Below are 13,644 nucleotides of genomic sequence, written 5' to 3' on the forward strand. Positions count from 1 at the left end.
CTTAAGTACTGCGCCACCAGGGAAGGCCCAATTCCAGACATTTATCTTTGAAAAATTATCTTGCATTATTTATTGGACAGTTTTCTTCCTTATGTTTTCTTCATTCTTTCCTTCTAAGATGCCTATTTGTTAGATATTGTATTGTAGCATTTTAAGAAATCCCAAGATCTCATGGCTTTTATCTGAGACACATGAAAACATGCTGAAGAATTAATTTAGGACAGAACCAAAGAGTTTTTCCTGGTGGATGGATTGAGTTGTGTGTATTGGTGATTTGACACGTCAGAATGTTCACTGACAAGACAGTTTCAACAATGTTCTAGGAGGACTGTTTGAGGAGAGATTAACACCTTAGATATTCATATAATTAAAATGTAGCTTTGTGGTTCATTCTAACTGCTGTTGTTAAATGTCTGCCCAATAGTAACAGTAAAAAGAAATGTGGAAGTTTTTTTAATGTATGCATATTAACATAATCACTGAGCTAATACCCTCTATCCTGCCTTCAGGGGTTACTAGACTACTTGCTGGAATGTTTGTTGTTCTCCATGCGTAAGACTTGCCAAGTCAGTGTTATCACTTCCAGCTACCAGATAACATTGACTAATGAGGATAATAACAAAGAATTTTCTGCCTATTGGAGATTTATTCACTTAAAGGGGAATCTTTCAATACTGAATAGAGAAGTAGTTTGTTAATATGAACCACCTAGAATTATTAGTGTTCATAGATATCATTAATATTGTCAAAGTGGATAATGTCATAACAGATGGCAAAGTCCTGGATGGCCTGGGTAAATCTGACTTGAAATTGTTCTAAAATATGTGCCTGTTCTATAGGCTTTTCTAAGATGTGGGGATTAGGAAACAAGGTTTGCATCACCAGCTGGCTAAACCTTATTAATTATGTCGAATAAAAACTTTCTGCTTCAATGGATATCATAGAAGAGTTGTGAAGAATGTTTATGTCATTACACTAATCCTTAGTGACCTAACCCAGAGGTCTAATCCAGGTCTAAACTAGGGATATATTAGAGAAAGGAGCTATAAGTAGGCTTGGAAAAATAAGAGAGTATCTAGGAATCCTCATCCTCTTGAACCACTGAAGGTGATGTGAACATGATGGTTCTCATTACCTGTTCTGCTCGAGGTTTTTTAAATTATATTTACATACTAATAATTCTATGCATTACTAGTTTTGAGGGCTTATACAATTATATTAAAAAGATGAGAGGGAAAGAAACCAGTAAGTTTTATCAGCGAATTCTATCAGATATTGAAATGAATGTTTATGAATATAAGGCTCCAAAGTGGGCAATCACCAACAAGTTTTGGAATGAAGTCACAATGAGACTTGGACTTAAAACAATACTTTAAGGTTGCCAAAGGGGAGAGGGGTGGAGAAGGGAAATACTGGGAGCCTGGGATTAGCAGATATAAACTATTACATGTAGGATGGATAAACAACAAGGTCCTACTGTAGAGCACAGGGAACTATATTTAATATCCTGTGATAAACCATAATGGAAAAGAATATTAAAAAAAAGAATGTCTATATGTGTATAACTGAGTCACTTTGCTGTACAGCAGAGATTGGCACAACATTGTAAATCACTATACTTCAATTAAAAATTAAAACAACAACAACAAAGAAACACAACACTTTAACCAGTACTAGGTTGATATTACTAGGCAGTGATATTGGACATACTAACTGGTTATGATGTCCATGTATACTTAAGCTTAAAACAAGTTCCTCTTTTTGCTGTTCCCAATGAAAGAAAGTGGAAATCTTCCCCACTAAGGAAGTGAGGGATATTCAGGTCTCTGTGTTTGTGGAGGTTCTCTGCTTTTATAGTCATCCCTCAAGAGAGTATACTCTAGTAGCCATCAATAATAATGTAGTTCAAAAGAAATGCTCGCTTCTCTGTTTGGGGTAGAGAAATCAAAGAAAGCACCAGGGGAGAAATACAGCTGAGAAAAATGATAAAGGGAAAGGTATAAGGTCTCTAGGCATAGAATATCAAGTTTCAATGAGTATTAATACGTCACACCAGAATCAGTAAAATGACAAGTATTGTACCCAGCACACATGGTTCTGAAATGGAAACAAATGGTCTTGCCACAATAATACAAACTTGCTCTTTTGAGAGTCTCACTTGTTGACTTTGGTCATGTTAAAAGGAAAAGTAATCTTTGGCTAGTAGAGTCTTTTTCTTTGTTCGTGTCTGAAGATAGCTAAGGACCTCAGATCCAAATGTGAGACTTGAGCTGAGTACTCAGCATGACCACTTGTCAGTCTGGGCATATACAGAAACCCTCTACTGAGTTATTCCCACCTAGGTCTCCACTGGCTTTCATGTCTCAAATCCAACGAATAATTTTCTCGTTCTTGTATGACCTTAAAGCAGCATTTGATACTGCTACCAGTCACTACCTATCTTTCTTTTTCCACTACCAATATTACAATCCTTGTCTATTACAATCTCTCTCCTCAATAACCTTCTCTTGAAAACAACTTTATCTCATTCAATCAGATCTTTACAAAGCAGCCCTGTGATCTTGTTCCTCCTTCTATTAAATAGCTCCCACTGTCCTTAGAGATGAGGAGTAAATCTTTGTTACTCATGAAAGAGCTCACGAAAGGACCAGCTGTGATTCAGCCCTTCTGGCCCCATGACTTACCATTCTCCTTACTCTCTTTGCATCATCCATGTGGTTTCCTTTCATGTCCTCGAATACAGTGGTTTTCAATTCAGGCTTCATATTAGAATTACGTGTGGAGATTTTTTAAAAAAATACTGTTGCTGGGGTCACACCTTCAGAGATTTTGATTCACTTGTGTGGGATGAAGTCTACACATTTATATTTTTAGAAGGGATGCAAGTGATTTTAAGGCTCAGTGATTTCAACCCTTTGAGGGTTGAAAACCATGTCTGTAATGCAACAAACCCTTTCTCAAGTTAAGTTCTTAGCCCTTAGAGTTTCTCTGAGAAACTCTTCCTCTGCTCTCTTGAACCCCATGATCTCTAAGTTTGAGCTTAAAACTTCTTAGGCAAACAAATTTTCCTTGACACCCTCTGCTAGTTTAACTTCCCTTAATCATCCCTGTAATACCTCTTTTGAACACTTACCAATTTCCTTTGTTTCAAGTTTGCTTTCCCCTGAGATTACAGGCATAAACTATCTGTCTTGCCCTTGCTCTAGCCCCATTGCTTAACACAGTGCCTGGTACATAGTAGACACTAAATAACTATCTGATGATCAACTGAAAATGTCTGTATCCTGGGAATTCGATCTTGCAGAGATATATCTAGTTCTTCATCCTTCCACGACAAGATTCTTGGTTGAGAGGGGAGATTTGTAAGGATGGCAAAGGCTTTTGATGAGGGAAGTGTGTATTTGGGGTCCCATCATGAGCCAAGCTATGTTGACACTGGGACCCTAAAATGTCTGGGGATTTGGTGAAGTAGGCCTTCCAATAGTGTGTGGAGTTAAGGGCCCCACAACTCCTTGGAAAATAACTTTCTAAGGAAAGACAGTGGAGGCACAAAACTAGTTTAAAGTAATTAATTTTTAAAAAAGGAGTAGGGCAATTCTATAATTGCCCCATAATATATAATTACCCTATAATATAAAAGCACAGTAACTTTCAGGAATTTGTCCCACCAATCTTCCCCAGAGTTTAAGTCATAAGTAAGGAATGAGTATAAGCACAAGTGAAAACTGTACGAACTACAATACTGGGAGTGCACAGTGTAGTTATGCTGGTTCTGGTGTTTTTGCTGTAGTAGAAAATAATTTAAGTAGGTTTTGGAGTAGGGGGTGAATTTATTCTGGGTGTTGCCTTCAGCTCTCTTAGTATCTGGCCTTGGCAGTGTTGGTAGGGACACCAGAACATCAGCAACAGCATCACTACCTTCAGTAAGGCACCAGCACAAGATAGGAAGCCTAAGAGGTAAGGGCATTGGATATTCATGCCCTCAATTCAGATGCCCTGTCTCTCTGCACTTTTGATATTTTGCTATTGTCAGAGAAAGGAGACATTCTGATGAGCAAGAGATGAAGGAAAAAGTACAGACTCACATAGTATTCTAGAAGACCAAGTCCATGTCTCCCTTTGAACATTCCCAGGGTAGTTTGGGAATTATCAGAGGGGAGTTCAAATTCCCTAAGAATGATTCTTATAATAATATCATTTTATCCCTGGCTAAGGTGGCATAAGAAACACACATTATCTGTATGTGATTTGAAACATCTGAGATTTAAGAAACTAGTCAAGTTGGCACAATTCCAATTCTTCTGGCCAAGAATGACGAGCGGTATTGAACAAAACTGTCAATGATATAAGATATATACAAAAAGCAGATGGATAGTTTAGAGAACAAAGCCAAAATAATAAATAAGGAAGCTTAAGGCCCGCTAGACTGGCTGTAGAATCCAGTGTTATCAAATATATTACAAAGTACAGATTTCCAGGACTGTGACTGTTTTATCAATTACTGTGGGTTTCCAGTGAAGAGCCAGAGTGATTAAAGAGTAATTGAAAATTATATAAAAGATAACTTATCCATATAATAGAAGTTAAAGCCAGAATGATAATCATATCTCCCCAGAGGAGGCACTGAAGAATTTCTGGGAACACTGGTGAGCACGTTATATATTCTGAACAATAATAAAAAGCATAATTTGGAAAAGCAGGTGAAATTCCTGGCTAAATCCTATAACTCCCTATACTGACACCTCTGGAGAACCAGTATGTGCATGTTAAACAATCCTTAATGCTTATCAATGTGTGCATTGGCTTTGGAATTAGATAAATGTTAGCAATATATATGGTGCAGGTGAAAGCATGTTTATAACAAGGAAGAGATATTGCTGTAAATCAGTGAATCAACAAAAGATGTGATGCTAAAGTTATATGAGCATAACAATAAGTTGGTGAGGGAGTTGTGGCCCCATGAAAAAGAGAGATCCTAGCTAACAGAAGGGAAGCAGAGGTCCACGTTATTATAGATCAACCTAATGACAATTGTTACTGTACAAGCAAACCACAGGATTAAAAAGGGCTTCTCAATTCTGGCTGTACATCAAAATTTCCTGGAAGCCTTTTTTTTTTTTTAATGTTGATGCTTGGTCTTGAATACAGACCTATTAAATCCAAATCTCTGGAGATGTGGCCCAGGAATCAACATCAATATTTTTTAACCCTTAATGTACTGCCAGTGTTGAGAACCAGTGATTCAGATCTAAAATGTTACAAATTAATTTCCAAGGACTCAAGCCCAGTTAGAACATATTCTATAAGAAAAGTTTCCATTGGGGCAATACTGCCAAAGGTTTGATTGCTTATATCAAACAAAAAGTTCAGTTAGTCACTGCCCAGAGAAACACAACTAGTGGATTCCTGGCCAAATTAAAGTGGTGACAAGGACAAAAATGTCTTCCAAAATAGACAAATCACCATTATACTTCCATGTTACAGTGAGAGTTGTCTGCCATATAGAAGGTTCCATGCTAGGTAATGATAATATTCAATATGCTAATAAATAACATAGCAAAGAATTATCGTCTTAAGATTAAGTAAAATCATGTTTGGTGTTGTTAGGAATCAACACTAGATATAAATATAAATATTTTAGAGAAAGGAGAATAAGCCCTCTGCACCACTCAGTCTGAGCACAGCCCAGAGAAGACGTGTTGGACAATGATCAATGTGGTGCTTCCCAGGAAGGTCATGGCAGGATGCTTATCCCCAGTGGGGAGATGCTATTTTTTAATTCAGATCGCCAATCAGGAAGTTTCTTTTACTATCTCAGTCAGTTTGGGTGGGTTTAACATGGTACCAGACAATGTGTGGCTTAACAACAGAAATTTATTTCTGACAGTTCTGGATGCTGGGAAGTCCAAGATCAAAAAATGGCAGATTCAGGACTGGTGAGATTCTTCTTCCTGGTTTTCAGACAGTCATCTCTCCTTGCATCCTCACATGGTGAAGAGAGAAATTGAAAGCAAGCTCTCATGTCTCTTCTTATAAAGGCTCTAATCCTATCATAGCGGTTATCCCTCATGACCTCATCTAAACCTAATCACCTCCCAAAGGCCCCACCTCCTAATATCATCACATTGGGGGTTAGGGTTTCAACATGGAAATTTCACAAAATGCAAACAATGCAGTCCACAATACAGACTTAATAGACAGGCATATAGCTCTATCCATCAAGATTGCTCTTATGGGGCTTCCTAAGTGGTGCAGTGGTTGAGAACCCGCCTGCCAATGCAGGGTACATGGGTTTGATCCCTGTTCCAGGAAGATCTCACATGCCGTGGAGCAACTAAGTGCATGCGCCACAACTTTGAGCCTGCACTTTAGAGCCTGTGAGCCACAACTATTGAGCCCGTGTGCTGCAACTACTGAAGCCCACACATCTAGAGCCCGTGCTCCGCAACAAGAGAAGCCATGGCAATGAGGAGTCCACGCACCACAACGAAGAGTAGCCCCCACTCACTGCAACAAAAAAAGAAAGCCCACACACAGCAAAAAAGACCCAACACAGCCAATAAAATTAATTAATTAATTAATTTAAAAAAGATACTTACAAAATGGATAAAAAAAAAAAGATTGCTCTTATGCTCCACAGAAGCAGAACATAGATCCCAGAGGACACTCAATGCTGGAGTCAGTGGAGCAGCACTGAGCAAACAGAAAAGGGCTTTTTTTTAGGGTGAGAAGTAAGCAGGAGCAGTCATTTGTCTATGCACTGGAGGGAATAAATTCCCTTTGAAATATCATTATTATAGAGCACTACCTAAAAGAGAACTTTGAGCTATTTCAGAAATAGAGACTGAGAATTTCTATAAACAGCACTAATGGGCCTGATAAAAGAAAGTGACATTGCATGAACAAGAGTGGAATGTGCAGAGGAAAAGAGATGCTATTCTATTAGGCCTTCTCCAGTTCTGCAATTCTTGAATAAAGCAGTGGAAATTCTTAATGGAACCCTATTGATTATCATTTATAAGTTTAAATAGTTATATGAGACACCTATACATTGACCTGTACATGGTCCTTATTCTATAATAGTGTGTGTGGACATTCTTCAGTAAGACCTGACTTAAATTACCTTGCTGGTATCTTCATAGATAGATTCCGCACTGAATAGATTGCCCTTAACTGTTAGAGTGGTGTATAGGAGGGCACCTGGTAAAGAGCATTCCTAACAAAATTTTGTCTGGAAATGCTAATTATATAAGCACAGTGGTTGGCTGTAAAAGGCCAGCATTAAGTATCATGTGTAGGTTTAAATTACCATTTGTCTGGTTTCAACACTTCTATAAATCCTTGGGTTTATAATTCAAGTCCACTTTGGTCCCTTTGGTCTCTGTAAAAGACAGAATTACACATGATGTTATGAGCCCCACAGGTCTGTCATCATTGACTCTTTTCTTTCTCCTGCTACTCACAGGCACAAAGAGCTACCGGCCTATGGGATACATACTCAGCCCTGCTAAGTAATCAAGCCATGATCCTGGCCACGAATTCCGGGTATAATAAACTTTAATGCTCTCTTATTTCACTGATTGAATACTTTTAAAATGTAATAGATACATATCAGAAATGTGAAAAATAAAAAATTACTCCAAATTCTACCACCCTATTTCAGCAACTATTAGTTCTATATTTCTCATGTTCTTTTTAAATCCTTCTGCATTGCAAGAATAGTCAGATAATCTAATTATTGCAGAATCATAAGCAGGTTGCACATTCAATTTTCTATACTACTTTTCATTTGTGCTTTGTTTTAATTTTTAATTTTTCTGTAAAATCATATTTTCTTTTTAATGGCAACAGAATATTCCCAAATTTTGACATTTTGTAAATTATATTTTACCAACATTATGATAATCATTCTCGTACATAAAAGATTGTATCTGCTCTGAAATACTTCTTTGAAATACTCTTCTGAGAGTAAGGTTATTGATTTAGGTGATAGGCAACCCATGAACATGCCTTGCTGTGGGGGATCTTCATTGGTCGACAGCTCCAGTTGCTGGCTGTGTAGATTTACAAGCACAGTCTGTGAGCTGGTCCCACAAATGACCCAACATGGTAAGACAAGCAACTCCAATGGGTGACTTCAGCTTGAGGAATCACCATCAGCCAGGCTGAAATGAATCCTCCTTGGAACTTGCTGCAGTCCAAGACTTTGCCTATCCTAATCCTCCTTCCTTCCGTCTCTGCTTCTTTTGGAAATCTCTTGTACTTCTAATCCTTTTTTGGCATTTCTGTCCCATGAACCCAAAGTAATACAGATGAGATGAACCTTCTTAGAGCTTTTAAGTGTCAATTTGTTCTTCATAAGAATTGCACTTATATGTGTTTCATCAAAGCCTAGTCACCTAGAAGATACGCATACGTATGTACATAGATCCATGTAAGCAAAATTTGGCCAATTATATTATTTTACAGGGTTCATGGAAAGGCAGACCCTGGATTAGAATCTCCTCTATATTTTAATTTAATTTTTTGATCTACTTAAATGGGTTAAAAATCTCCCACATAATAGTTTTCCTTTATTTTTTAAAATTTATTATAGATTTTGCTTTTCATATTTTGACCAAGTATTATTTAGTACATAAAGATTTACACATGTTATATCTTCATATATAGCTATACAATTTAGTAATACAAATAAATTTTATTTGTTACTATTAAACCCATATAATAGCTTACTTCTTTTTTTAAGTAATTTAATCCTTCTTAATTTTTATTTAGTTCCTGCTTCCTCTTTTTCTTGTCTTTTAAATCTTTACTTAAACATGCCATTATACTTATTATTTCCTGTTTTCCTTTTTTTAAAATAATGTATTCATTTTTGCTTATGTCCTTCATTTCTTTGGTTGTATTTTTGGTCCTTTTAAAATCTTAAACTATATGCTTAGTTTGTTATTTTTCTCTCATTTTAAATAAGAAAAAATCTTGATAGTATTTAAGTACTTTGAATTTCCTAATTTTTAAAATAGATTTTTCATTGTGATTAGAGGATGAAATATATACCATTTTATATGTTGAAACTTTCTATGGCTAAGTATATGAAAAATATTTATTAGCATTCCATGATTATGTAAAAAGATAATACTTGTTACCTCATCGAATACAATTTATTTATACTCCCTTATTAATTATATTAAAGATCTTTTCTTTTGCAGAATTTTAATTTTCACCTACCATATGCTAATAATTGAATGCTTATTCTTCACCTAGATCTGTATTTCTTCTTATATCTTTAATAATTCAATAATTTTTTTACAAAATTATCTTTTAATAATTATGTTTAATAAATCTTCAATTTTGCTTTTATGTGCTTTGAGAGATCTTGTATTAATAACAATGCCTTTTATTACTTTATAATAATTGTATATATCTCTCTTAATACTCTTTCATTTGAATTAAACTTGTATCATGTTACTATAACCCTCCTGATTTATTTCTGATCATGTTTAATATGATTTTCCCATGTTTTATTAGGAGGCATCTACTTTCCTTTATTCAATTGTGATTCTTGAAATTATACTTGCAAAAAATTTGCTTACTGATTTTACATAATACTTATTGCTTCAAAATAGGAAGAAATAAAACATTTTCAAGAAAAATTTTTAGTACATTTGGCTTATCTCTACTTCTCACTTCACTCTAACATTTGAAAAACATATTTCGCTCAAGGATTTAACAAAAGCATACAGTAATTTGTGAGGGATGCTTATTCTTTCCTCTCAATTTCTTTCTATAACACCTGGTTATATATCTTGGAATATAAGAGAGGATTTACACTGCAGTTCTCAATTCTAAGATGCTGCTGGTTGTAAAACACATCAGTAATTTAATAACTGCTCTTTTGAAAATAAATTACATGTAGGCCAAAAAATGCATGCTTGCTGATAATTGCCCATGTTGACCCATATATTTGCATTGGACTTTCTTCTTTAGTATCGCCAATAACTGATCCTCAGCCTCCTTCACATGTAAAATGTCAAGATTCTTTGTCCATCAGAAGTTATGAATGGCATCAGAGTATCATGCTACTTTCCTTTTCTTTGTTCATGACATGGACCATTTTAGCATTTTTAGGACTGGCAATATGATTTCAAAGTACATTAAAATACACTATTTTCAACTTCATTAATTTTGCATTTTTCTAAACCAAATTATATATCCCTAGAAACCTACCACTGAAAATACTACTGGAAGCTTTTGATAGGTAGCTATTCAGTGTTCGAAATTCATTGGAGCCCATGAAAAAGTCAAATCACTTTTCCCAAGATTTGAAAATTGTCTAATATATTCCAAGAGATTCCATTTCAATGGATATCAGATACTTAGATCTCCTCCAGTACAGGAAAAAGATTCTGAGTTCAGCACAAGATTTCCTACCTTACCAACCATATTACCATCTTTTAAAAAAATAACTATTTTCACCTCAAAAGAATCAGAAGCCACTATTATCCAGATCACATTTATTGAAGGAACAACAGCCATGTCACAACTTATCTTTTTAGCTGCTGATGGAAAGGTTTCTTCTGCCATCAATTGGAAGATGTATCCCAAAATCAGAAATATTAAATGTGAGAAACATAGTATCATGGACTAGAGAAAATGTGGCAGTAATATATTTCTACTACCTAAATCTCAGCATGGCTTTATGGGCTTGGCTGGGAAGGTAACCACCCTTTACATTATTATGTCTATGGAGAAATATATTGTGAATTCTAAATAACAGATTACAAATGATTTTTACCCCCCAAAAGATTCCTTTATATTTAATGTACCATCGTTATTTTTACACTAATATTTAAAATCCATGTTATATAAAGCCAAAAGTTGGGCCTTGTTTTCTAGTACACTGTCCCTTAAACTAAGAAAAAGCCACTAGAGTTAGGTTATATCTGTTCTTTCCTCAATTTAATAATTATACCTCTTTCTTGTCAGCTTTGTGGATCCCTTATTACAATTTGAAACTCAGTTGAAGATAGTAGAGTCATCCTTTAAAATGACATTTGCTATACCAAGTCTTGACAAAGTGAAAGAAAGTGGGAAGAATGAAGATGACAAAGAGGACCTGGAGGTAAGACTTTGCTTCCTTTAATCATAATTAGACATCATTATGCACCACAGCAATCCCACAGAATGTCTGTCCAAAAGTTGTAATCTTTGTTTCTCCTTCACTCTTTTAGATATAATAGATAAATAGCACATTCCAGCACTAATCTATAACCCTGGACTCCCTGTGAATTCTACAACCCAGGGGATTTAATGGATTGTATAGGATTTATAGGAACAAATGGGTGAAGAGATTTTGGTTAATTTGTTTAGCAAAAGAGCAAGTTTACTGGCAAGTGCTGCAAAGAAGGAAATAGGAGCCAAGAAAGGTGGAGGTAGGAAGAGTCCTGTAATAAAATCAGCTACATCTGTGGTTTTTATTTCTCAGAATAGCTACACAGTTCACTTGCCCTGTAAGTTATTGAAGCAATTCATGGCCTACTGTATTGAATGAGGTCTTATCTCCATAGCTACCTTTTTCCTTTCTTACCTTCAGTTTATGGGGAGAACTCAGGACCCCAAGATCCAAAACTGTAGGCAGTGGTAAAATTTTATCTAAGGCTGGCTGGCTGGTTGGTTGTGCAACTTTCTTGTTTTTCAGAATTTATACCAAACTATTTTAAACATATTTGAGGACACTCTTCTGATCTTAGTGTCTAAAGACCTCTACAAACTGCAAATCTTAAAGGTAAAGGGAAAATAAGTGGCTTTGTTTTCTTGTCATAAATCTAAAAGCGTATGCTATATTTTACTTATTACTTATACCATTTGCCATACTTACATCTCCTTCAAGTGTTTGGTAGCTGGAAAATTTTTTTTACCTTTCAGAATGTGTCATTATCTCCCAATGAAATCACTTCCTTTTATTTGAATTACAGAGACACAATTTTAAGAATTCAATTTTGGGAGAATGGCATCAACAGACACTCAAGAAGCCAAGTGTTATGTGGCAATGTAAGAGTGAACACAACACAGGGTAGCAGAGCATATGATGGTTGATCTAAACAACATTCAGGTCCACTTAACAATGAGCCATGTTCTAATTATGTCAGTATGCATGTTCTTCCCTAACAACTCTGGGCTAGGGAATTCCATGAGCATCCTATCTTCACGGGTACCATAGTATCAGAGGAAAGTCTAATAACCATCCATAACCCCACTTTTCACATCCAAGACTTCACTGCGTTTTTAATGTGCCAGCCAGAGACAGAGACTGATCTGGACCTATTATGACCTTCAATTTTGCATTTTTAACATGATGGCATCAGGAGGCAGCTATCTGAAAATACTGAGAAGCTAGATCTTCTTACTGTACCATGAACATCATGGGATTTCAAATCATAAAATATATTCAAGGAAAGAAGCAGAATTGGTATCTATGATGATAAGGAGAAATGTAGGGGATAATAAAATATACTGAGGTAATTTGTGCCTAATTTTAGCCAAATATTTTCCATGCATTTAAAACATTTTAACCTCACAACCTTAAAGTATTTATTATTACCCCATTATTAGAACCCTTTTCCCATGTGTGCTCTTTCAGCCACCCTATGCTGCTTATTGAGCATTTACTCTATGTCAGGCACTAAGCTGAATACTTAATATATGGGTTATTTAATTTAATCCTTAAAATAACCCTATGAAAAAGTCAAAGTTATTTCTCTCATTTTGCAGATAAGGAAATGGAAGTAGAGAGAGGAGCAATAATGTCCGTGCATCTAATGAGTAGAGGAGCTACTCTGACTTGGGAGCCTGTCACTTAACCACCTTGTTCTTTTTTTATATATATACATTTATTTATTTATTTACTTATTTTATTTGTTTATTTATTGGCTGTGTTGGGTCTTCTTTGCCACACATGGGCTTTCTCCAGTTGCTGAGAGTGAGAGCTACTCTTCATTGTAATGCATGGGCTCCTCATTGTAGTGGCTTCTCTTGTGGAGCACGGGCTCTAGGCCCGTGGGCTTCAATAGTTATGGCACGTGGGCTCAATAGTTGTGGCACACAGGCTTAGTCTGCATCATGTGGACTCTTCCCAGAGCAGGGCTTGAACCTGTGTCCCCTGCATTGGCAGGTGGATTCTTAACCACTGTGCCACTTAGGAAGTCCAACCACCTTGTTCTTATACCTACCACAACTAGAAACTCCCTTGATCCTCAAAAAGGGCTGACCCTCATCCCTGGAAAAGGAAGAGGCTAAGCCCCCTGAGATTTAGAGACTCTTCCGCCCTAGAAAACAAACTTCAGAACAGTTTTACACAATGGGAGCAAGTGAAGGGGAAGAAATTTGGCCAACCATTGGCATAAATACTGAGGACTCCAATAATGTTTCAAGAAGTCTACTAATGGTGGTTGACATGTGAGGCATATGCAGCCTTCTTCCTTTCCCAAGGTTATAAATATATCTCTGCATCTGAGGATTTAGAACAAATAGGTAGGAGCTACAAAAGACAGATCAAAGTTAGCAATGAATCAAAATTAGCAAGAACTTTCTCACTGAAATGTCTCCAGGAATATACGCTAAACCATGAGCAGAAAATATCTGGAT

General features: G+C 36.1%; 1 protein-coding gene across 1 annotated transcript in view; it reads left to right on the plus strand.

Moving 5' to 3' along the window:
• The window catches only part of MROH9 (maestro heat like repeat family member 9), a 198,207-nt gene that overhangs the window by 121,360 nt on the left and 63,203 nt on the right, over positions 1–13,644 (plus strand). The window contains exons 2-4 of the mRNA XM_057727196.1: positions 7,466–7,545; positions 10,987–11,122; positions 11,699–11,785. Of these exons, the coding sequence (XP_057583179.1) occupies positions 7,466–7,545; positions 10,987–11,122; positions 11,699–11,785 (303 nt within the window). The remainder of the gene's footprint in view (positions 1–7,465; positions 7,546–10,986; positions 11,123–11,698; positions 11,786–13,644) is intronic.

This window comes from Hippopotamus amphibius, chromosome 3, assembly GCF_030028045.1.
Source record: "Hippopotamus amphibius kiboko isolate mHipAmp2 chromosome 3, mHipAmp2.hap2, whole genome shotgun sequence".
NCBI classification, from domain to species: Eukaryota; Metazoa; Chordata; class Mammalia; order Artiodactyla; family Hippopotamidae; genus Hippopotamus; species Hippopotamus amphibius.